This window comes from Monocercomonoides exilis, assembly GCF_001643675.1.
Source record: "Monocercomonoides exilis strain PA203 chromosome Unknown scaffold70-226867, whole genome shotgun sequence".
In the NCBI taxonomy this organism is placed as follows: Eukaryota; Preaxostyla; order Oxymonadida; family Polymastigidae; genus Monocercomonoides; species Monocercomonoides exilis.
Window position 1 is genome coordinate 177230 of NW_027150615.1, and position 21951 is coordinate 199180.

The 21951-nt window shown below is 33.3% G+C and overlaps 6 protein-coding genes across 6 annotated transcripts; 3 read left to right on the forward strand and 3 right to left on the reverse strand.

The window, feature by feature from the left end:
- Nucleotides 1-1158: 1158 nt before the first annotated feature.
- Nucleotides 1159-3596, reverse strand: MONOS_9613 (putative E3 ubiquitin ligase triad3; the record flags this gene model as incomplete). Its single annotated transcript, XM_067880129.1, has 1 exon — nt 1159-3596. One exon carries the CDS (start codon nt 3594-3596, stop codon nt 1914-1916), a length of 1683 nt encoding a protein of 560 aa, XP_067718869.1. The 3' UTR covers nt 1159-1913.
- A 61-nt stretch (nt 3597-3657) lies between these two features.
- MONOS_18701 (uncharacterized protein) lies at nt 3658-4049 on the forward strand. Its single transcript, XM_067871745.1, has 2 exons — nt 3658-3708; nt 3767-4049. The coding sequence occupies exons 1-2, from the start codon at nt 3691-3693 to the stop codon at nt 3971-3973; spliced, it is 225 nt and encodes a 74-aa protein (XP_067718870.1). The 5' UTR covers nt 3658-3690; the 3' UTR covers nt 3974-4049.
- A 42-nt stretch (nt 4050-4091) lies between these two features.
- On the forward strand, nt 4092-5631 carry MONOS_9614 (uncharacterized protein; the record flags this gene model as incomplete). Its single annotated transcript, XM_067880130.1, has 5 exons — nt 4092-4098; nt 4182-4265; nt 4611-4800; nt 5458-5519; nt 5585-5631. The coding sequence occupies 5 exons, from the start codon at nt 4092-4094 to the stop codon at nt 5629-5631; spliced, it is 390 nt and encodes a 129-aa protein (XP_067718871.1).
- Nucleotides 5632-7703: 2072 nt separating this feature from the next.
- MONOS_9615 (uncharacterized protein) lies at nt 7704-8160 on the forward strand (the record flags this gene model as incomplete). The annotated part of the gene is made up of 2 exons (XM_067880131.1): nt 7704-7816; nt 7914-8160. The coding sequence occupies 2 exons, from the start codon at nt 7704-7706 to the stop codon at nt 8158-8160; spliced, it is 360 nt and encodes a 119-aa protein (XP_067718872.1).
- A 5707-nt stretch (nt 8161-13867) lies between these two features.
- MONOS_14018 (uncharacterized protein) lies at nt 13868-14077 on the reverse strand (the record flags this gene model as incomplete). Its single annotated transcript, XM_067866781.1, has 1 exon — nt 13868-14077. One exon carries the CDS (start codon nt 14075-14077, stop codon nt 13868-13870), a length of 210 nt encoding a protein of 69 aa, XP_067718873.1.
- A 4057-nt stretch (nt 14078-18134) lies between these two features.
- MONOS_14019 (uncharacterized protein) lies at nt 18135-18819 on the reverse strand (the record flags this gene model as incomplete). The annotated part of the gene is made up of 2 exons (XM_067866782.1): nt 18135-18230; nt 18370-18819. 2 exons carry the CDS (start codon nt 18817-18819, stop codon nt 18135-18137), a joined length of 546 nt encoding a protein of 181 aa, XP_067718874.1.
- Between the last annotated feature and the right edge of the window lie 3132 nt (nt 18820-21951).

Sequence of the window (21951 nt, forward strand, 5' to 3'; positions counted from 1 at the left end):
GAATTTATTTAACTTATTTATTTATTTAACTTATTTATTTATTTATTTATTTATTTATTTATTTATTTATTTATTTATTAAGTCACAAAGAATTAAAAGAAATAAACTGTCATGAACTGAGAATTAAAGGTATGAGAAATTATTTGTTTTTTAAAAAAGATTCAGGCAAACTTCTCGTTTCGCCAATCAGCTGTGAAAAGAGCTCAGGTATGTTTGAAATAGAATATAAAATTTTGAAAAAATTGGAAACAAAAAAAAGAAAAATTTTTGAAAGAAAAGATAATAACAAAAATGATATTTTCAATTTTGAAAAAGGAAAAATCGGAAAAGGTTTGAAGAAAGTTATAGAAAATAGAATGACATTTTTGAATTTACATAAAGAAAAAGATTTTATGAATTTTTATGATAATTTCTTTAATAATTTAAATAATTCTTTGGATTCAAATAGCTTGACAAGTGAAACAGGTATGTCACAGGTGTGTAATTTAAATTCTGAAAATTCATTTTGTGATTCATTTTCTGATAATTATTCTTTTAACGATTCTATTGAAAATTCTTTTTTTAATTAAAACACTTATTTTTGCAAATTTTCATTGTATAATTTGAAAAAATAGATATGAAGGAATTTTTCTTTTTTCTTTTTCTTTTCTTTTCTTTTTTTTTTTGTCTGTTGTGAGTGATTGATAATAATTTTTGTAATAAACAAACTGTAAAATTATTTTGAATTTTATTTCAATTTTATTTATTATTAATTATTTCATATTTTCTTTTTTTTTTTAATTTAACAAACAAATTAATTAATAAAAAATAAAAGTTAAATTAACTTAGAAATAACAAATATTTGTTTATGCTTATCCGATGAAACCGAAAAACTTTCGGCAGAGGACTAGACTGATTCCATCCTGTTTCTTAATTCTTTTTTAATAATTGAGAAACTTGAAGGACTTGGGTCCAGAATCAGTTTCCCAGGTAAATAAATGTTTGTTATCGTTTTTTTTAGAAAATAAAAAATTTTAAAACTGTTCAGTGAATTATTAAATTTTATGTAGAAATTATTGTCGAAATTACGGGTGGAACAAAATTTGGAAAAAGAAAATTTTGCCCCATGTGAATTATTATAATAATAAATCTTTTATAAAAATGAAAAATAAAAAATTAATAATTATTTTTCATTCATTATTTTTTCAATCAAGTTTGAAGGAGAAGGTGAGGTTTAAGTGGCAAAAAAATAGTGTTACACAAACAACACCCCCATAAAAACACAAAAAGCTTAATTGAATTATTCTTTAAATGAAAAAAAAAGTAATTAAAAAACTTGATTTAAACGCCAAAAAGAAAAAGAAAAAGAAAAAGTTATCAACAAAAATAAGCTTTCAGTCAAATTTTAATATCAAAAAAATCAAAAAAATCAAAAAAATAAAAAGATAAAAAATAAAAAGATAAAAAAATAAATCTCAAAGAATGTCTTTTGCTGAATGAAGAAAAAAATAACAATTTAATTTCATTTAAAAGACCCTTAAGAGGCAAAAAGCGAGAAAAATAACGAAAAAAAGGAAGAAAGGAAAGAAGCAGAAAGAAGAAAAGAAAATGTTATAAAAAGGGGGGAAGAAAATAAAATTGAAAATAAAAATAAATAACAAATAATATTTCGAAAACGAAAACGAATAAAATTAAAATATAAAAAATAAGATTCAACACAAAAAAATTTAAACACATTGAAAAATGAAATAGAAGAAGAAAAAAGAAAAAAGAAATAAAAACAATAACTTTTCACGGATCAAATTCTATTATTCTTTCTTTTTCTTTTTCTTTTTCTTCTTCAATTTCTTTCTCTCTTCTCTCTCTCTTCTCTCTCTCTCTTCTCTCTCTTTCTCTTTCTCTTTCTCCTCTCTTTCTAACTGTTTCCTCTCCTTTTAATTCTCCTTATTCTCCGCTCTTCTCTTCTCAATGCTCATCTGCGTCAGCTCCTTCACCTGTATCGGGTCTCCCTTATACTCCGGATGCTTCGCCCTCCACTCCTTCTCTGCCTCTCTCGCTGCCTTTGTCAGCTCTCTCACTTCATCCTCGCTTTGATTCGTGACCTGCTTGCAAAACGTTGGTGCCTTCCCGAAATGAGTCGAAGGGTTGTCCTGATTAATCCCCTTTCTGCACACACAGCAGAAGTTGTACCCGCAACTGCACCGCATGTGATTGCACCCTTCCTTCTTCACAATCGCCGCATAGCAGCTGGGGCAATAGCGAATCCACTTCTCGTCAACCGCCATCTGCACATGGCGGATAAGCGAAGCCTCGTTCTCCTCCTCCAGCTTCGGACACTTCTCCCCTTTTTTGTGCGCTTCTTTATTGCAGATAGTGCAGATGAGCTTGCCACACCGCTGGTTTCTGCAGTAAAAGATGGGTGGAAGAGGAATATTTGCTGGAATTTCCTCGTGATATAGGCAGAACGGGCAGAAGAAGCAGTTTATTCCACTCTTTCGCACCTCCTGCAGACTCGCCAGCTGCGCCCACCGCAGAAACAGTTCTCCACCGTACAATGCGCGAAAGATCGTGGAGAAGGTGTATGTCTTGTTGCAGCTGCAGTCCGCAAAGCAGTGCAGCGTCGCCATGTTCATCTTCACACAATGCCGCACCTCCTGCTTGAAGCATGAAAGACAGATTGCATGGCCATCTGGGCACTTCACACAGCTCACCCCTGCCACTTCATCGAAGCACGACGGACACTCCACAAGGAACCACAGCTTCGCTGCCTCAGAATTTAGAGGCGCCTGCTTTGCCAGCAGCGCTTTTTTCGCCTCGAGGCCTTCGATTCTGCGGGATCGGTTCTCTCTTTTGCGAAAGATCATCTTCTGAAGCGCTTTCACATCATCTGCCAATCGCTTGACTGTCGCAGGCAGTGGGGTTTGAGGAAATGGAATTTTCACATGGCATTTGCGCAAAAAATCCGAGGTTATGTCTTCGGGTACTTCTTTGATAACGTCCGTTGAACCACTTGGCTTTGAAGGATTCGTTGAAGATGATTTTTGTTCCACAAATTCTTTTTCATAATCATCAAGTTCCATTTGTTTTTGTAATTTCCACAAAATTTTCCAAGCATTTTTTAAATTAAACTCGCTTCTCGTGAGTATTGTCATTGTTAGTATATAATGTAACTGAGGAAATTCATTTTTCAGAAAACAGAAAGCTGCTTGAATGTATTTATCTGATTCTTTCTCGGGATCTGCCTCATCCACAATTCGGATCTTTGCTTCAGGTGTTTCATTTATGCGTTCTGGATTTATTGAAGACTGTAAATCTTGAAGAAGTTCTTCCTTCTCTTCAGATTCATCTTCTTCTTTAACAGGATATTTCCCATTCAAACTAAGCAAATGCTCAATAATTATGTTAACGTAGTTTGGGCTACCACAGTTGCTAATTAAGAGTTCTTTAACATAATAAATTGAAATATTGTTGAATCGTTCAAGAATTTCTTTCAAATCTTTCTTCAATTGAACGTCGCTGATTTTTGGCTTCTCATTAATTCCAAAAGGCAAAAGCAAAGCTTGGTCAAAAAATTCGAGATCAATATCTTTTGCATCATTTCCTTCGTTTGTGGTCATTTTTTGATTAATAGTTATTTGTTATGCTTTTGATCAATTAATAATTTCATCACAGACCTGAACTTACAGCATTTCAGTTGTTACAAAAGAATGCATGACGCAGTCTGGAAAAGTGTTTTCTATATTTTTTTATTACTCTTCTTTTTGTGATCAGCACTTTTTTTCATTAGGGTGGAAGTCTCATAACCTCTGTTCTTTTTGTTCTCTCATTATTACAGTATTTATATGCATCAATTTATGTTCAACCAGATACAGGGAACAATAACACTGATTGTCTTCAAAAAGGAATACAATTTCCATGTAAAACTCTTCATAATGCAGTAAATAACGCTGAAGCAAATACAGAAATAATTTTTACTGCAAACATTTCTTACTAAAATTTTTATTGTGTTGTTATCGATTCAAAAACAAACCTAACAATAAAAGGTTCAAATACAAATGTCTCCTTATTTTCTGATTCAACAAACAGAGAAACACTTTTTTCATGCAACAACAATGATACGTAAGTTTCATTGTTTATTTCATTGTTATTTTGATGTTTGTGTTTATTTGCCTTTTTGACAATTTCAAAAATAATTATAAAAGCTGAAGCTAATGGTGAACTTAGTGTTTCCAAGTGCAAAAATGTATCGATTGCTAACGTCACAACTCAGGAATTGGATGCATCGGGTTTGGTCTTCTTCAACATTTGATTTTAATGTTAATGAAAATATTTACACTCATTTTTGAATTGATTAATTTCATCATTTTTATCTCCCTTTAATTTCACTGAAAGATCCATTTCGATTCTTAGGATTAAGATTAACAAAGACATAAAGTCATGTGCTCAAACCCTTTGCAACAATAACTGTTATGTGTATGTATCCAGAAGCAACTTCACAAAAATCTCCTCAGTTGATCAGACATCAAAGATCTCCTTCGGCTACTTCGAAGGCTGCCCAACTGTAGGCTTTGATGGGCTTTCTGTAACCATCCAGTGCGGATTCGTAGTGAAAATGCTCTAATGCCAGACAGTTGCAGTAAAGAACAGCAAGCTCCGCCAGATGGGCACATACTCTGGTCAAATGGGAAAGCAGATGAATGAGCACTTCGCATTCGCTGCCATCGGCGCAGAAGATCTGAAAGTCGAGTTTTCGACGTTTTCGGTGTCTGGCTGTGCGGACTGTGTTGGGTGCTGCTATGTGGCTGGGGGAGTCCGACTGTGGTAACCGTGAGTGATTCGTTGCTCTTCTCTGCAAGCACTTTAAGTGGTGGCCTCAACAGCAATGGTCTTCTCATGTTATTATTATTATTATTACACCAAAAATAATTCAAAATGTAAATTTTTGCGTTCAAAAAAATAAAAATTGCATTCAAAATAAAAAATTTGCAAACAAAATGAGAACTTTTGCGTTCAAGATGGAAAATTTGCAAACGAATTAATAATTTTTTAAAACGAAACAATAGATGAATTGTGAATAGATTTTTTTCATTTGAATAGATTCAACTTATTTGAATGAACTGGGTTTTTCTTAAATGAAGTCATGTTATTTTAAATGGTTGAAGTTACACTTGAATAAAGTGCGATACACTTAAATAAAGTTTTTTATGAAAAAGTGGTGAACACTTATTACAATATTTTTGTGTTTTATCTTTCACTTTATCAACAAAAAAAATGAAAAAGTCAAATTAATTATGATTTTTCAATATTCTCAAAAAAAATTTAAGATATGTAAAAAAGAAGATTTTATTTGACAAAAAGAAAGAGAAATGAATGCAAATATCATTTTGTTATCGTTATTCTATTCTATTTTCGACTTTTTAACTTTTTTTGATCACTGTATAATTAAATATAAAAAACAAAATTTTGTTTTTATTGAAGTTCGTGGAGTGATCTGCAGCCAACAAAGCATATAATTTCGAATCTCTCAGTCAAGTCGACAGGTTGAAGCTGCTTTCATCTTTGCAACTTTCTCCATTGACTGGGCATATTTCATTTTCATTGATAGATTTCTTTTATCAAACCTCTCTTTATAAGTCTTCTCTTCCTTTTTGACTGCTCTCCTCCACTGCTCTTCTTGTAATATCTCCATCGTAACCATCTCAAATGCCTTAGGATCCTTTCTGATGTTATCATTCACAATCTCTTTCAGATCATCTGCTTCATTCTTTGCCTTTCTCCATCGAACAGCCAGAATAGCAACAATTACAAGCAGAAGCACATCAAATACAACACGCACAATCTCAACAATTGGCCAAAATGATTTTTCTTTCTTTCCCTCCTTCAACAAGTTTTCCATCTCCATTTAGCTCAGATTTAGTTCTGTTCTTCAGGATGAATGACTCCGTTCATGAAAGAGAATCAATCTTTCCAAACAAGATCTTTACAGATACTTACGTTTCCTCAGATGCATTGTTACAATTGATGCTGGAATGGCTTCATGAATCTCTGTTTCACCTGCAAACTCTACTGACAGATGCGGATACACCTGGAGTTCGTGAACCATTCAATCGAAGGAATCAACCTGGAGAGCCAAGTGGCAATGCAGAAGCAAGGAGCCAGTATGATCAATTGAAAGAGTGCTCCCTAACTGGCGAGATATCACTGAATTCAGATACTGAATGAAGAACGGAGAATCCCTTTCTGAAGCGACTATAGAAAAATTGCATTCCAAATTCAAAGCCCAAAGTGATGAGTTCTCTTTTAAGCCATCTCCGCCTTTCGGGCTTTGAATATTCAGAAGCGCATGACCAGAGCAGGCGATGCAGTTCCTTATGGATGAATAGCCTACTGCATTTGGGCTGTTGCTGGAAAACAGCACAAACTGAATTTGTTTGTTTCCTCCAGAGATCGACAGCCTTCACTTGGATGAATTGGAGATTGTGGTGTCTGATATTCTTCCTGTGCAATCCTGAAGATCAACCATTAATCCACTCCACTGGCACAGCTCTTCTGATCGATCATCGCTCGCTCTCAACTCTGGTTCGCTTGCTGCTCCATCAAACACACACGATGATACGAAAGCATTCCCCAAATCTGACAAAGCTGGAATGCTCCATTTTTCAGATAGCGAAGCACACATTTTGTTCAAGCAGTTTATTCCAGCAACAAAGACGAAGATGAAGAGGCCAAGCGTCATGCACCAAGTGAACCATGGGTAATGGTTTGATTATGATAACAGCTTCAGTTAGAATAACGAAGCATTTGATGCAACGCGCCCTGCACATCCTTCTTCAAGCATTGCGTTTGAAATAGCCAAGAATGATCTCAATATCTGAATCTTGGCATTCTATAGAAAGCAAAGAACCAGACAGCACAGATATGGCATCGAATTCCGAATGATAGCGTTGGATGCTTGAATGATCTCCTGAACTTTATGAGGAAAACACAATCAAGCTTGATTTGCTCTTTGCATTTCGGATTTGAACCTTCTGCAGCTGGGAGTCTTTGCAGTTGTGAAGGAGAAAGGCGGATTGTTCAAGTGTGCAACTGGAAATAAGCACTTGCTGCGTTGAGATGTTTACCAGATTGCGGAAGTCCAATAACACACCAGAATTCACATCAGAAATGTTCAAGTTCATATCTGATCAATGTTGTCCGTCTCTTGCTGCTACGCATGAAGCACTAATACGAGGGGAAACAAAAGTGCATCCGTTGATCGATAGCCTGCCATTCTCCACAAGAATGATGGTGCAGTTCAGTTTCATTTCAGAATTTCCACTCGAAGCTTCTTGAGCAAAGATTGTGTCTGCAATCGACAAGTTGCCATCAGCATGCGATATTAAGCTGGAATGAGAAGAAGAAAGAGCGCTCCCAAACAAAAACGAAAGAGATTCCATTTTTACTCTCGACGAGCACGAAATGAAACAACCCATCTTTCTTTCAATGCTGCTGTTCAGCAGAATAATCCCTCTTACGCCTTCCACATCCAGCGACTTGATCCAAACATCTCAAGCGCTTGCTTCCCCTGACACCACAGCGCTTTTGTCGATGAGCAAATTGCTGTAAACTGAAGGAATGATGTGGGGCAGCGCAACATTCAGCGAAATGCAAGGCTCGCTCATTTCCCCACACTTCCGGAGATCAGACGCGTTGCTGGTTGATGAAGAACCAAATATTGTCTCGCTATGATACACAACAATAAGCAGCAACATATCTTGCCCGTCAGCATAGTCTTGTGCGGTGCATTCCCACATAGCAAACTCCCGAACAAACGGTGCTCTGAAATCGAGCTGGAACGGTTTGTTGCCAATTTGAATTTTTTCATTCGCGCATTTTTCATATAAGTCTCTTCCAACAAATGCTTTGTCCTCCATGAATGCGGTGTTTTTAAACAGGAAAGGAAGCAGGCCATCTCTTGTGATCAAAGAACAATCCAGGAACATCGCGCCTCCTCTGCCGGTCGCTGAGCAGAAACATCCAGAGATCGAACAAAAGTTGCAGTGGAACAACGAGCCTTCGCTCAATTTCATGGCAATGCATCCGCCATTCTCACTCAGGATGCTTCCGCTGCTCTTGATCGACGTGTTTTGGACAAGCACGCGGGAAGGCTCGCTTCCACAGCAGCTGATGATCGATGGCTGAGAAGGAGCACTTTGGCGAAGCGAAAAAAGCGCGTAACATTTCAACTGAACTATTTCACTGTTAACTTCAATTAATCCTATCAACTCGCCTCTCCACACAGCCTGTGAAAACATGACAACAATTCTTCTGATCATCAACTCCATATTGCTCATGGAAACATTTGTCAAATCAATGCTGCTCTCATGTGATGCAGTTAGAACGTGGCCTCAACATTCGATGGATTGAAACTGTTTGAATAACATTTCGCATATTTTAAACAGGAAACCTCTAACGCAAAATGGAATGTCACTGGAGAAGCGCAGATAAATAGCAAGAGAAAAGCGGCTGAACTCTGTTCATTATTCAATAAAATAATGATCACAAATAAGTTTGTTTTTGAATCCATTTTTTTAGAAAAATCGATCACAATTATTTGTTAATGATTATTTCCGGTCTTTAAATGCTATTGAGCAGATCTAAGTGTAAATATCAGTTGTTTGCATATATATTGATGCAATCCAACACATAATTCAGCATTATTTTAATTATCTTTATTTGCTCAATAGAAAAAATACATATTTCTTGAAATAAAATACGAAATTCTTCTTTCATCAATTTTTAAAAATGTTAAAACGTGTGAATAACATAGTTTGAAGGTCCAACAATCAAAGGATGCAATATTGATATGTTTTGAATCGTTTATTGACGCAAAAGAATTTTAACAGTTTTTCTGATTTTTTGATCCATTTGATCTTTGAAAGAATTTGACGAAAACAACAAAAATCATTCACAAAACGGCATTATTATAATTCAAATAATTTATGTAAGTTTTTGCAATCAATTTAATAAACAATAAAAATACTTGTTTTTTTTCAATATTTTCGTAACTCAAATAAACTCAGTCTATCTTAAATGAACTCGGTTCATTCAAATGAACTCGATCTATTCGAATTAACATGAGTTCATTTGAATAAACCTAGTTTATTTGAATCAAAAAAATCTATCCAAAATTCATCTAATAATTTTTGCATTCGAAATAATAATTGTTCAAAACCTAACAAAATTTTGCTCACTCTCTCACGAAATTTTGTGAAAATCATTTTTTCACTTTTGAATCGGAAATGATTTTGTGCTGTCATTATTTTCTTGTACGTTGGAAATTTTTTTTGAAATGTTTTTAATTTTTTCCTGAAATTTTTAATAATTTCAAATAATTTTTTTCCCTGTGAAAACAAAAGATATTTTCATTTCGAATGCAAAATTTTAAATTTCGTTTGAAAAAACTATTAATTCGTTTGCAAATTTTTTAATTCGATTGCAAAAATTCTCATTTTGAATAATTTTTGGTGTATTATTATTATTATTATTATCTTCGTCTCATTCTTCATAAACTTCAAAATAATCAAAAGTGAAACAAATTCATCGTATTTAAAGCATGATTTCATTATTCTTTGTTCTGCCTGAATATTCTCCTTCAACTTCAATGTTTGCTATTTCATTTAATCAAGTATTTTGTCGAAATGCTCTTATTCTGACTCGTTAATTCTGTTCATTCAGCTGAGAAACCAAATTAAAACAAAAATTGTTTCATTTCATCCCTTAAATTCTGCAGATCAATTGTCAATCTTTCATAATTTCATTTTTCATTCACTATTCTCGTGATAAAAAATAGATTTTCTTAACGAATTTATTTCAATTCATCTGATTCAAATCGTTTTTTTCTTCGGCACCTTCAATAAGTGAATAAAATATATTGTAATTACAATTTCATTCAAATTCTCATCTAATTCAGCTCTTTGCCTCGCCTTTCATTTCTATTCATTATGGCAAAAAGAATGTTCACACTTTCATTGAATTTAAGCCAAGCCTAACACAACAATGAAATGGGAAACTTTGAGCCAGAAAAGCTGATCAGAAAATGGTCAATTATAAAATGAAGAGGATTTAACAGTTTTTATTTGGAAGATGAAAGAGGTCCATGTATAAAGAAAATATTATAAAAGCAATTGTTGGATGGAATAAATGATTGAAGTGATGTTCTTCAGTTTTCACAATTCAAAAAATCTTCAACGAGTGATGGAAGAGTGAAAATTTCACTGACCATCAAAAATAACTGATCCACTTTTAAAAACTGAAAAAATGAACAAACAGTAATGAAAGAAAAAAATCACATTCAATTATTATTATTATCATACACGTTAATGCTTTGCAATAGGGATTATTTTTTTAATCTTTTCAAAAACAACGTAAAAAGAACGATTTTCCTGTTAATAGAAACATTATTAGTCAAAAATATGTGATATGTGTTTTCAAAAAAAAGTTAAAATTCAATATTAAATTACAATGACATAATAAAAATATACTAATAGTTGATTGATCCTCCTTCATTTGAAATAACTGTTTAAATGCGTTTGTGCATCGAATGAACAAGTTTATTAATAATATCCATTTCAATTCCATTCCAGGCATCCAAAATTGAATGTTTCAGCTCATTCACATCTTTCTTTGGTTTTCCATCTTTGAAAACTATTCAAGATAAAATGCTCCACACATTTTCGATGATATTCAAATCTGGAGAATAAGGGTGCTATTCAACGCTGGTTATTGAAAAATCTTTGACAATATTTTGCACCTTTAAAGATCGATGAATTGGTGAATTATCGTGGATAAATCTCCAATTTTTTTTTTTTGAATCGCTTGCGTGCATAAGAAATCAAAGAAAACTTCGAAATATGACAATATTCCTCAGAATTCATTGTTTCACTGACAAAAACGATTGGTGGTTTGAAATTATGACCCACTGTTGCACAAATATTTATTTTTTCATGTTTATTCTGACTTTGATGATCGAAAATTTCCTCATTATCTTTTTCAATCCATTCCATTCTTTTATTATCTGGTCCAAATAAATGGGTGATTTTTTTTTGATTACATAAAAAAAGATCAAAAATCGAAAAAATGAATTCTATTGTTGTATTTGTTGATCAAAAAGAAAAATTGATTTTTTGCAAATAATCAGCTTTTTAAAACTTTGATGTGCATGCGTTTTATTTATTTGTGGAAAAAAAACATACCTTTTTATGAATTCAGTGAATATTCTATTTATTAATCAAGTTTGAAAAAAAAAAGGTGTTGAATTAGAAAATGAAACTGTCAAAGGAAAATGTCAAGTTTCTCAGTTTCCAAAAGGTACTAATAAATAAAAAATACTTTGAAAAACATAATTGAAACAGTTTGATAAAAGATTGCTTCAATTAATAAATTTTTTAATCTTTACACCAAAAATAATTCTAATTCGAAAAAAAATAATTCAAATTCGAAAAAGAATAATTCAATTTCGTAATTAATAATTCGAAATCGAAAATTAATAATTCGAATTCGAAATTAATATTTCAATTTCGAAAAAAAATAATTCGATTTCGGAATTAATATTTCAATTTCGAAACGTGAATTTTTTTGATTTGTGGAATGAATAACTTGTGTTTCGGGGTGAAAATTCTCTTAATTGATACCTCATCAGAACATTTTGTTTATCAACATTTGAAAAATGATGCATTTTCATTAAAAAAATTTCTTTCATTTTGAATGAAGATTCATTGATTGAAGTTAATTTGAAAAGGAAAGAAATACATTTTCATGTTTAAAACCGATATTATTCAGAATTTTGCCAATGAAACTATAACATTATTGTGAAGAAATAATTCAATAATCGTGATTAAATTTTTTTTAAATTTTATTTGGTTATTCAATAGAATGAATTTTTACAAAATTATTAATATTTGAGTGATGATTTTCGAAAATGAAAAAAAATTCAAAAAATTGATTTATTGATTGTTGCAATAAAAAAACAGTTTTCTATGAGTAACAAAATTTGATAGGTTAAAAAATAACTTGAACTTTTCTGAAATACATTCTCGAGAAAAATTAAAAATTTCAGTTTATTATGAATTTCGAAATCGAATTAATAAATTACGAAATTGAATTATTAATTTTCGATTTCGAATTATTAATTACGAAATTGAATTATTCTTTTTCGAATTTGAATTATTTTTGATGTAACTTTTGAAAAAAATTGGTTTTCTTTTCTTTATTTTTTCATCGATTGAAATATCATAACAAAACATCAGTCCTTTCTTTTCGGTTCAGTGCTTCATTAAACGCTGACAGAATTGTGGGAAAATTTTTAATCAAAAAAAAAGATTCGAATTTGTCTTATTTTCTCTTTATTATTCTCATCACTTGTCCGTCCAGCTTCCTTTTCCATTCTTTCCTCATCTTCCTTCCATTTCTACTCTGCTTCATTAAAAATTCTCCTTTTGAAAATGCCTCTGACGTTGTTGGCTTCCTCTCCAGCACTTTCTGTACCATTCTTCTCGTTGTATACCTCGATAACTCCAATTGCTCGTTAATCTCCTCTTAAAACAAAATTGTCTTCACATTCAGTTCATTTACCGCTGTGTGAGCGATGAGGTGAGCAAAGGAGGAGGATGAAGAACAACAATCCGAGGAATTTGAGGAAGAAGAAGAAGAAGAAGAAGAAGTTGTTGTTGTTGTTGTTGTTGTTGCTGCTGCTGTTGTGTTTGAATGAGAAAATTTCTGAGGATGTTGCTGAGCAGATTGAGGAGGAGGAGAATAAACACTTTCCGTCATCTTCAAATTGTCAGCATTGTCAGACGAAGAAGAATGAAAAGGCATAATTTGCTGCTGAGGTGTGATTTTAGAATAAGGAGGAGGAAGAGACGAAGCCATAGGTTTGTGTGTGTGATGACTGTCATTATTTCCAATTTGTGAATGCTGCTGAGTTTGAAAAGAGTTTTCAGTTCGAATTTGGAAGGAAGGAGGGAAGGAAGGAAGAAGAAGAAGAAGAAGAGTGAATGAAGTTGATGTGCAGGCAGAAATAAATGAAAAGAAAAAGAATCGCGTTCCGATAATTTGCTGCTGAATCCTTCTTCGATTTTATGATTTCAGGCGAAAAATATGAGCAAAAAGTGGTTTGAATAGTTGCAGGATTATTCTTCTCTTTTGTTGTTTTCATCTTTTCTTTTGCTCCTCTTTCTTTCTGAGCCTTTCTAATATCTTTGCCAAACTTATTTTCTTCTTCCACTTCATCTTTCTCATTTTCGATGCATTTATATGTCAGACTCAACGATCTCTTTTCATCTTTATCACTTATGAACTTATTTGTATTCCTCTTCTCATCCTTCTTCTCTCCCTTCCCTTTTTTCTCCCTACCCACCCGAATCCCCTTGCTAGCCACATACGCAGTGTAGTTCAGAATGATGCTCTGTGGCTCAAACAATCATCCCTTATTGCTGACATGCTGCTGCTCGTAAACACACACGTATTGGGTTGTCTGTTCCTCCCGAGAATCGCACGAGGTATTGGCACAGTTTCTTGAGGTTGCAGCAAGAAGGTGGAAATTGATGAGAAATAGAAGAAGGAGGAAATAGAAGAAGAAGGAGAGGAAGAAGAAGAAGAAGGAGAGAAAGAAGGAAAAGAAGAAGACATGTTCGATAAAGAGTCAGAACTTGGGCTAGATATGTAGAAGGACTTCTGAGTGAATGAAGATGAATATGTGGCGGTGGATGAAGGAGTGAATGACTTCGGCGGATTCCCCACAACAACAGAAGTGATAGACAATTGTGTGTAGGGCAAGAGTTAAAAAGGAGGGGTGGCAATTGTCGAGGAAGATATGATGCGTTGAGTGTTCTGTCGAACTAGCAAAGTTTCAATTGCTGTTCTCTTCTCTTCCCCTGTCCATCCTTTTCCTTTCTGTTACTGCCTGTGGAAGCCTTGTGTCGAATGCATCAATTAGAGATGTGCAAAACTCGTCTTTCTCCTTCTTCTTCGTCTTCGCCTTTGGCTCTTCCTGCTGTCTCCTTTTCCTCTGCTCTGCGCTCAATTTTCTTCTGAAATCCGCCTTCTTTGCTTCTTCCATTTGAACTTGAGCTCCTCTCTCTCTCTTCGCTTCTTGGCAGTGTTATAAAGCGAGAGGAGTGCTATGCGCCTAACAGATCCTATGCATTTCTTATCTACTCCTTTCAGCTCATTCTGAACAGACTGTTCACGGATGTTGCTTGAAAAGATAAAAAAAAGCGAAATACGCCTCTGTAGAAGAGGAAAACAGTTCAGATGCACTTTTAGCACAGCAATATAAGGCATTGATAACTTATATGATGATGTTCAGTGAATAGAAACCGAATGAAATAATTATTGGTTTTTATTATCAAGCTGTTTATTGAACAGCTGAAGTTCGTTGGAAAAAAGATTGAATGAAATTATATAAAGTGAACAAAAATAACATTGAAGAAGAAGAGGAAGGTGAGAAAAAGGTGAAGAAAAAGGTGATGAAGAAAGAGAAAAGGAAGAGGAAAAGGAAGAAGAAGAAACAAATGAAGTCGAAGAAAAAGAAACAGTTGAGAAATGAAAAATCAGTCGAATTATATTTATGAAGTTGAGAATAAATTGCATGAATTCGTTTATTGGACAAAATATTGAATTAGATGAGTTGATTGAAGAAAAAGTGAATAATCGTTATCTCAATATTTGTTGAAGGCTGAAGGAAATTGATTGATGAAAGATGAAATTCTCAGTTCGTTTCTGCCTTTTGTAATTTCCTCTCCATTCCTCTCAAAAATAGAAAATGATAATATTTCTCAATTTCATTTTCTTTTCCATTCCCCTCTTCCGTTCAGCTCATGAATTTCTCAGAAAATATCAATTCCTTCCTTTTCTTCATCTTTCACATTCTCTTCCTCTTTTCTCCTCTCAAAAAAAATACACCTCTTCCATTTGAATATTTCGGAATATTCTTCTTCTTTCCCGCCTTTGCCCTCTTTTCTTTCTTTTCAAAATCCATTTCTCCAATCAACAATAAGCCCTCTCTCCTTTCCCAGTCACTTCTCAACATATTTACTATATTATCTTCTCAAAATCTCCACCCACTTTCCCCCACCCCTTTGTCTCAAAATTTCTTTCATTCAAAAACCCCTCTTAAAACATTAACATTCCAAAAAACACTCAACTTTCACCCCCTGCCACAAATAATCCTTTTCCATCTCTTTTCTGCTCCACATCCATCCTGTGTCTGGTGTTGATGAGATAAACATCAATTACTTCTTTTGGTGGTTGAGAATATTATTAAAGGAGATGATCATGCCAAAAACAGAAAAAACACCTCTGGACATTAATCACAATATGTACGGGCTGAAAAGACCCTCCAGTGGGATACACAGTATATTTTGTGGAGATGCATTCCATGCTGCAATTTGACTATTCTGAAACTGAAATGAAGAGATTGAATTTTTGAATGATGATGGCTGTGGAAATGAGTGTGCTTGGCAAAACACAGTCGAAGAGCAGTTTGGTCTTTATTTATTTTATTTATATGAACATTTATCTGTTGATGTTTTTGTGTTTCTTTCATGGCAGGAGGAGGAAAAGAATGAAAATGAATGAGAGCGGAATATCTCGTTGTGCAGGGTGACCACCGAGTTGAGCCAGCAAATTCAGACGGAAAGTGCCAAGTGTGAAGGGATTGAGAAGGGAATTGGAGATGACATTTTCAAACGAAAAACAGGACACTAAAAAATTTGAAAAAAGGAATAATAGAGAAAACACAAATCTCAAATTTTTCAGAAGTTCAAGAAATTGACGCATTTGAAGGAGAAAAGACTATTGAAAAGGAAGATTAGCGATTCAGATGATGAAATTCTGAAAATTAATTGTTTTCATTTGATATTTATCGATTTCGACTTATCTTATTCTATTCTGTTTCAATAACATTATTAAACAGTTTTTTGCTTTAGAAATTGATTAATACCGTTATTAAAATTTTTGTAATTATGTTTTTAAGTCAGAAAACTTAAGTTTTGTTCTGTTCATAAAAAATTTGATATTTTTTTTGGATATATTTTGTTTTTTTTGCAAAATATGAAATAAAATCAATTAGAAACAAATTTAATTCAAAAAATAAATTATATTAACAATACATTAATGTAGATTTTCGCATTATAAAACTAAAATATTTTCGATTCAACCCCACACTTAAAGAAATTTTTTTATGATCAAACGTCGGAATTTTTTATGATATCAAAAAAAATCACCCATTTCCAATACGACTGAATATCCTACGGCAAGAGGTAACGACAAATTCGCGTTATATCGGACATTGAGAAATTGATTTTAATGCAAATAGAAATGTTTATTAATCATATATATTTATGTTTTGGATATTAAAAAAGCGCGGAAGTTTGTCAAAACCGAGTTTTTATTTTTTCTTTTTACAAAAAAAAATGATTGTGGGTCAATGAAAAAAATCGAAAAATTGGAAAAATTGCTACAGTTTTGATTTATCCTCTCGTTCTGATGAATCTGCACCATCGGACAATCCCAAGCCATCAATTTTTGGAATAATTTAACTAATGTGATGTTAAAAAATTTTAATAAAAAATTGAAAAAGAAAGTATTTGGAGGGATTTGAACCATAGACCATTCCATTAATACAAGAAAAATCCTAACAACACGACCATTACTACACTCAAAAAGATTCTATTCAAAATTATTCTTTTATTTTAACCCAAACCCTAACACTTGACAAAATACAATGAAGTTGATTCGAACGCAAACCCAAACACCGAATCCACAATTGAAACGAAAATTGATTGAGAAATGAAAACATAAAAAAAATATAATAGGTTTATCGAACTTTTCCGAAAACTGTTCCTCTGAACACTCTTAATTGATAAATGCATTAATTCAATAAAAAACTGAATTTAACATTTGTCTTGAAAAATCAATTAATGAACTTTATCTGTTTTTCAACAACCCTAATAAGGAATTGACCAAAACTTGAAATTTTTTCGAAACATTTTTTATTTTTGACAAAACGTTTTCAGCACCTTAAAACTATTTTTAAAATGAATTAGATACATATTTAAGTATATCAGACTCAAAAAAACTGAAATTTTCGTTGTCCGATATAACGCGATTATGCCGAGGAAACTTCAAGTTAACCCCATTTTTTCGTTAAATCCATGAATGAACAGCTGAAAAATGTGATGTGAAGATGTTAAAAATACTTTAGGAAAATAATAACGTATTGATCAAAACAAAAAATGATTGAATTGTTTTTTTTTTCAAATCTCAAGTTTTTCGAGGCTTTTTTCAAACTTCATCAAAATGCTTAAACAGAGTTATTTTCAACCCAAACAATTGCAAATTGCAAATATATTCAAATTTAAAAACCTGAAAATGTCTTTTTATTGTTATTTAATTAATTTATCAAAAAGATTATACAAAAATTCAGTTTAAGGACAGTTGTTTTTGAGAAATAAAACCCTGAAAAAGTTAAATGATAAACAAAACATATAATAAACACCAAAGAGTATTAATGAAAGTTCACTTGAAAACATTTACCCTTTTCGTAAATCTTGTTTTTAATTTTTTAGGTACCCTAAAAGCAGCCTTATATCAAAAGTTTTATTTTCCAAAAATATCACATGTTTCAACTTTAGATGAAAAATGAATAAATTAATCTGCATTTTTAAAATGATTGAAATATTGAAAAACCAAAGGTTTTGAGGAGAACGTGAAAGTTTAAAAACAAACAAATGAAAGATAAAAAACCAGTTGTGGAACATCTTTTGTTCCATTTTGTGTTTTGCTAAGAAGAAATAAAAGGGGGAGAGAGAAATAAAGAAAAATTATTTGAAAAAATAGTTATATGAAAGATCTACAAAATAAAATTAAAACGACTAACTTTCTTAAATTCTTTCAATTCAAGCAGCACTTTCAATAACACATTCATCCGGATTCTCTGATCCATCTTTTTTAACAGACTCTTGAATGCAAAACTTTAAGCGATGAAACTGAAAATAATTCTTTTCCTCTAATGAATTCTCTCTCTTTCTCTATTTTTCAAAGTAAAATCTAAAAATATTTTTAACTCATCCTCGTCCATTCTCAATTTTTCTTTTTTTCTTTTCAATTTTGCATCAACCAAATTCTCCTTTCAATAATGTTGCAATTCTTTCAACTTCCTTTTTCAACACTCTCTTTATCATTTTTCTCACAACACAATTTTGCCACTCCTTAAATACCAAAAAAATTTGATTGGTTATTGCTTCTTTTGATGTTCATTCTTTTTCTTCTCATGATTAACTCCCTCTCCCTCAACAACACAGCAATCACCCAACTCACCCTCAATAGCCAAAGCATCTTCCACCTCACCTCCCTCACCGCTCCCCTCACCCTCAACTCCTCCAACATCACCGATATCACCTCCACTGCCACTCCCGCCAGCTGTGTTTTTTCCTCTGCTACCTCCCTCTCACTCACCAACTGCACAATCACCAGCATCGACTCAGCTCCACAACACCAACAGACTGCAACCAATGGCGGATGCATCTCATTCGCCTCATCAGTACCTGCCAACTCCTTTTCAGTGAGTGACACAGCCTTCTCCAGCTGCTGTGTGAGTGAGGATACAAGTTCTGGAGGAAAAGGCGGTGCCCTCATGATCGAGTACAAGGATGATTCAGAAGTGTCATCCACAACCTTTTCCATCACCAATATCGTGTTTTCAGCCAACAAGGCCAGCGTCGGAAGAGATATGTATTTTGTGTGCGAATCCCTTGTCGCTTCTGTGAAGGAACCCTTGTTCGCCTTCATGGGAAACATCACTCAGAAAGACAACTCGGCTGTTGGACATTACAGAACAGAAGCATTCGGTGATTGGAATGTCGATTTGTTTCTATTTCTCTACGAGAATGCAGCTGACAATGAATACGTGGATAGTCATCTTGACATCAAAGAAATGTATTGCTGGCTATCAAAGATGCACTGCAAGAGCACACTCAATGCAGAGGGTCTTCTGAAGAAGGTGCAGATCATAAGGCAGAAATCATTTCATCAGCTGACTTGTCGGTGGATTGGTGCAAGTGACGGCAAGGTCGAAGAAAGTTGGGGAGATGTTATACAAAATTGAAGAATACGTCTAATATGTGTATTTGATGAAATCAACATTGCATGTCGGGCATTTATTCTCAAGTTTCATAGAATTTTCCATTAAATATGCCTTTTCAAACAAATAAGTTTCCCTCATCGTTTCATCTTCTGCGACATGTTGAAGGCGTGCGTCGTTGTGTAACCTGGCGAACGCAATTTTTGACTCATCCATTTCATAAAAGAATTGCTCTAACACTCTTTCTTTTTAATCTGCGCCTCTTTCAGCTTCCGAATGAAAAATCCAGATGTAATCTCCATTTTTAGTTTCGCGTTTTCTGATCGGATTTTTTCGACTCGAAATCACATCTATTGCTATTAAAACTTGGCTGCATATTGCAATAGAATGAATATTTGTTTGTGCTTCTGAATTTAAATGAAAGACGAGGCTTGGCTCTGAATTTGACGGGAGTAAAATGTAATGAAAAACTCAACATTATTATTGTTTTTCATCGATGAAGGCGTTGAAGAAGAATACGATGAAAATGAAATGAAATGAATTCGTTTAGAAGTCCTTTTTTCATCAACAGAATAATGAATGAAAAATGAAATGAGGTCGCAATTAAAAATTGACCGTTGAGAAGGAAATGTAATGAAGTAATTTTTGTTTCAATTTGTGGTTTCGCTGAATTGAGCTGCATAAATACATCGGTAATACAATACTGTCTAATGTCAAGTGAGAAAAAACGTCAGAGAAGAAGAAGGCGAAGAAGGTGTAGAAGACGAAGAAAAAGTTGAAGAAGAATATGTTATCGTCGAACTCAAATGCCTGATATTTTCAGTTGGAGAATAGCTTCAGCATCTCAACCTCATTTTCTGCTCCAGTGGATAATTCTCAATAACATAAAGCCAAAGATGAGGGTAAATCGATTCAAATCCATTTTGCCTATTGTTCATATCCAGCTGCCCGTATTACGCTAAACTGCCTGATTATCTCTTGTATTTTCGGCTTTCTAACAAAGAAATAAAATGCTGTTTAATCGCACTCCTCAGTCCATAAATGAAATGTCTCGCCCTTTCTTCTCCCAAGAAATTCGCTTTGCTCAGCTGCAACAGCCGCAAATCTCCTGTTTCATTCCTTTTCGCTCCTTTTCCATTCAATTCATCTCCCTAAATTTCTCAACCAAATTCTTCAAAATGTCCTCTCCTTCTTCAAAAAGGCCCCGTTTCATACAGATTGATCACTCATCCTTTTCATGTTCATAGCCTCCCAACCTCGTTAATTTCGGCCTCGTCCATTGGCATTTTTCACGTATTTCGACACATTGTGTATTGAATCAAAAACATTTTACAAATAAATTCTTGTGTTTGAGTACGTGCTGCGTATAAGGTAGCATTAGGTCCACAACTCGGCATTCGACCTTGGTGAACATGAACTGCAAATTTATAAGCTTTGATGGATTCGCTATTTCGATATGGATTCAAATGAAAACATCTTCAATAAAAAATAATATAAAATAAAATAAAAAATATTACAAACATCCAACTGTTCGCATCCAACAATAATATTATTGTACCTCCTTCAGCGATGGCTGTGCAATCCCCCAGGGAAATAATGAAGCAGATAATGCATTTTCAAAGCATTCGAAAAGCATCCCTTTCCGGATTCGCATCCTTTCAAGTTTCTGGTGGAAAAGGAAAAATTGTGAAATAAATATACATCACATTATTGCACAATAAAAATGACGATAAAATGCCACAAACGCATTGGCCATTCATAAAACAATTTGTTGTTGCCCAACAACTCGAAAAAAGTCTCCAACTCCAAAACAAAGAAAATGCCTGCAAAAGCCGAGGTGTGTTCGAGAAGCTCGAGGAAAAGTTCAGATCCTCTTTTCTTTCCGAGAAAAATATGATCCATCAAATATCTCACAAATATTTGATATGGGTTGCGATGAATCCGGAATCGCATAAAATTCAAATTTTTTTATCACAAGAATGTCCACTTCAAAAGAAAAATTCCATATTTTTGTAACGACAGTACTAGGAAGAGTTTTCATTTTGAAAGTGTCGAATGAAGATACAATTTTAAAAACAAAGAAGCAAATTGAGGAAGTGTCAAAAATTCCAGTGATTGAGCAAAGAATCATTTATTCTGCCAAGCAACTCGCGGATGAAAAAACTATTGGAGATTACTATGTGCAGAAAGAATCAACGCTTCACATGGTGCTGAGACTTCAAGGTGGAAATCTGTCTTTTTGTGAAACAACAAACTCGATGCACAGTCTCTTTTAAAAACATTCTTCGATGCGAAGATGGCTTCATCAGGGAAGCCAAATTTTCAATGATGGCGAATGTCCTTTTGGCTCTGCAACAACTAGGTTTTTCTTGCGAGCAATTGGACTTCTTAACTAAAAGAATAATAGCCGTATATTTAGAGAAAGAAAATGAATGATTTTCTTTTCTTTGCTTTTTTGTGGAATATTGAAAACATTTTGGCTGTTTGTATTCCTTTCAGTCTTTTTTATGATTTTTTTTCTTTTTTTGTTATTCAATGCTCTTTGCATTCTATTTGAGTTTTGGCATTATGTTGTTGTTTTTTGTTCAAAAAAATAAAATAAAATAAAATAAAATAAAAAATAAAATTAATCTCGCAACACATTTGTCATTTCAAAATTTTGCGATTTTTTTAAAATGAAAAAGAAAATGGAGAAAAAGAAAAAAATTGGAAGAACAGAATGGAATGGAAGGAATTAAGAGTGGATTATTGCGAGATGGATTTTGATGAGAAATGAGTATTTTTGGGATTTTCAATTGAGGAGAGATAAAAAAGGCAAGAATGACAGCAATCTAAAGAAGCTTTGTGTG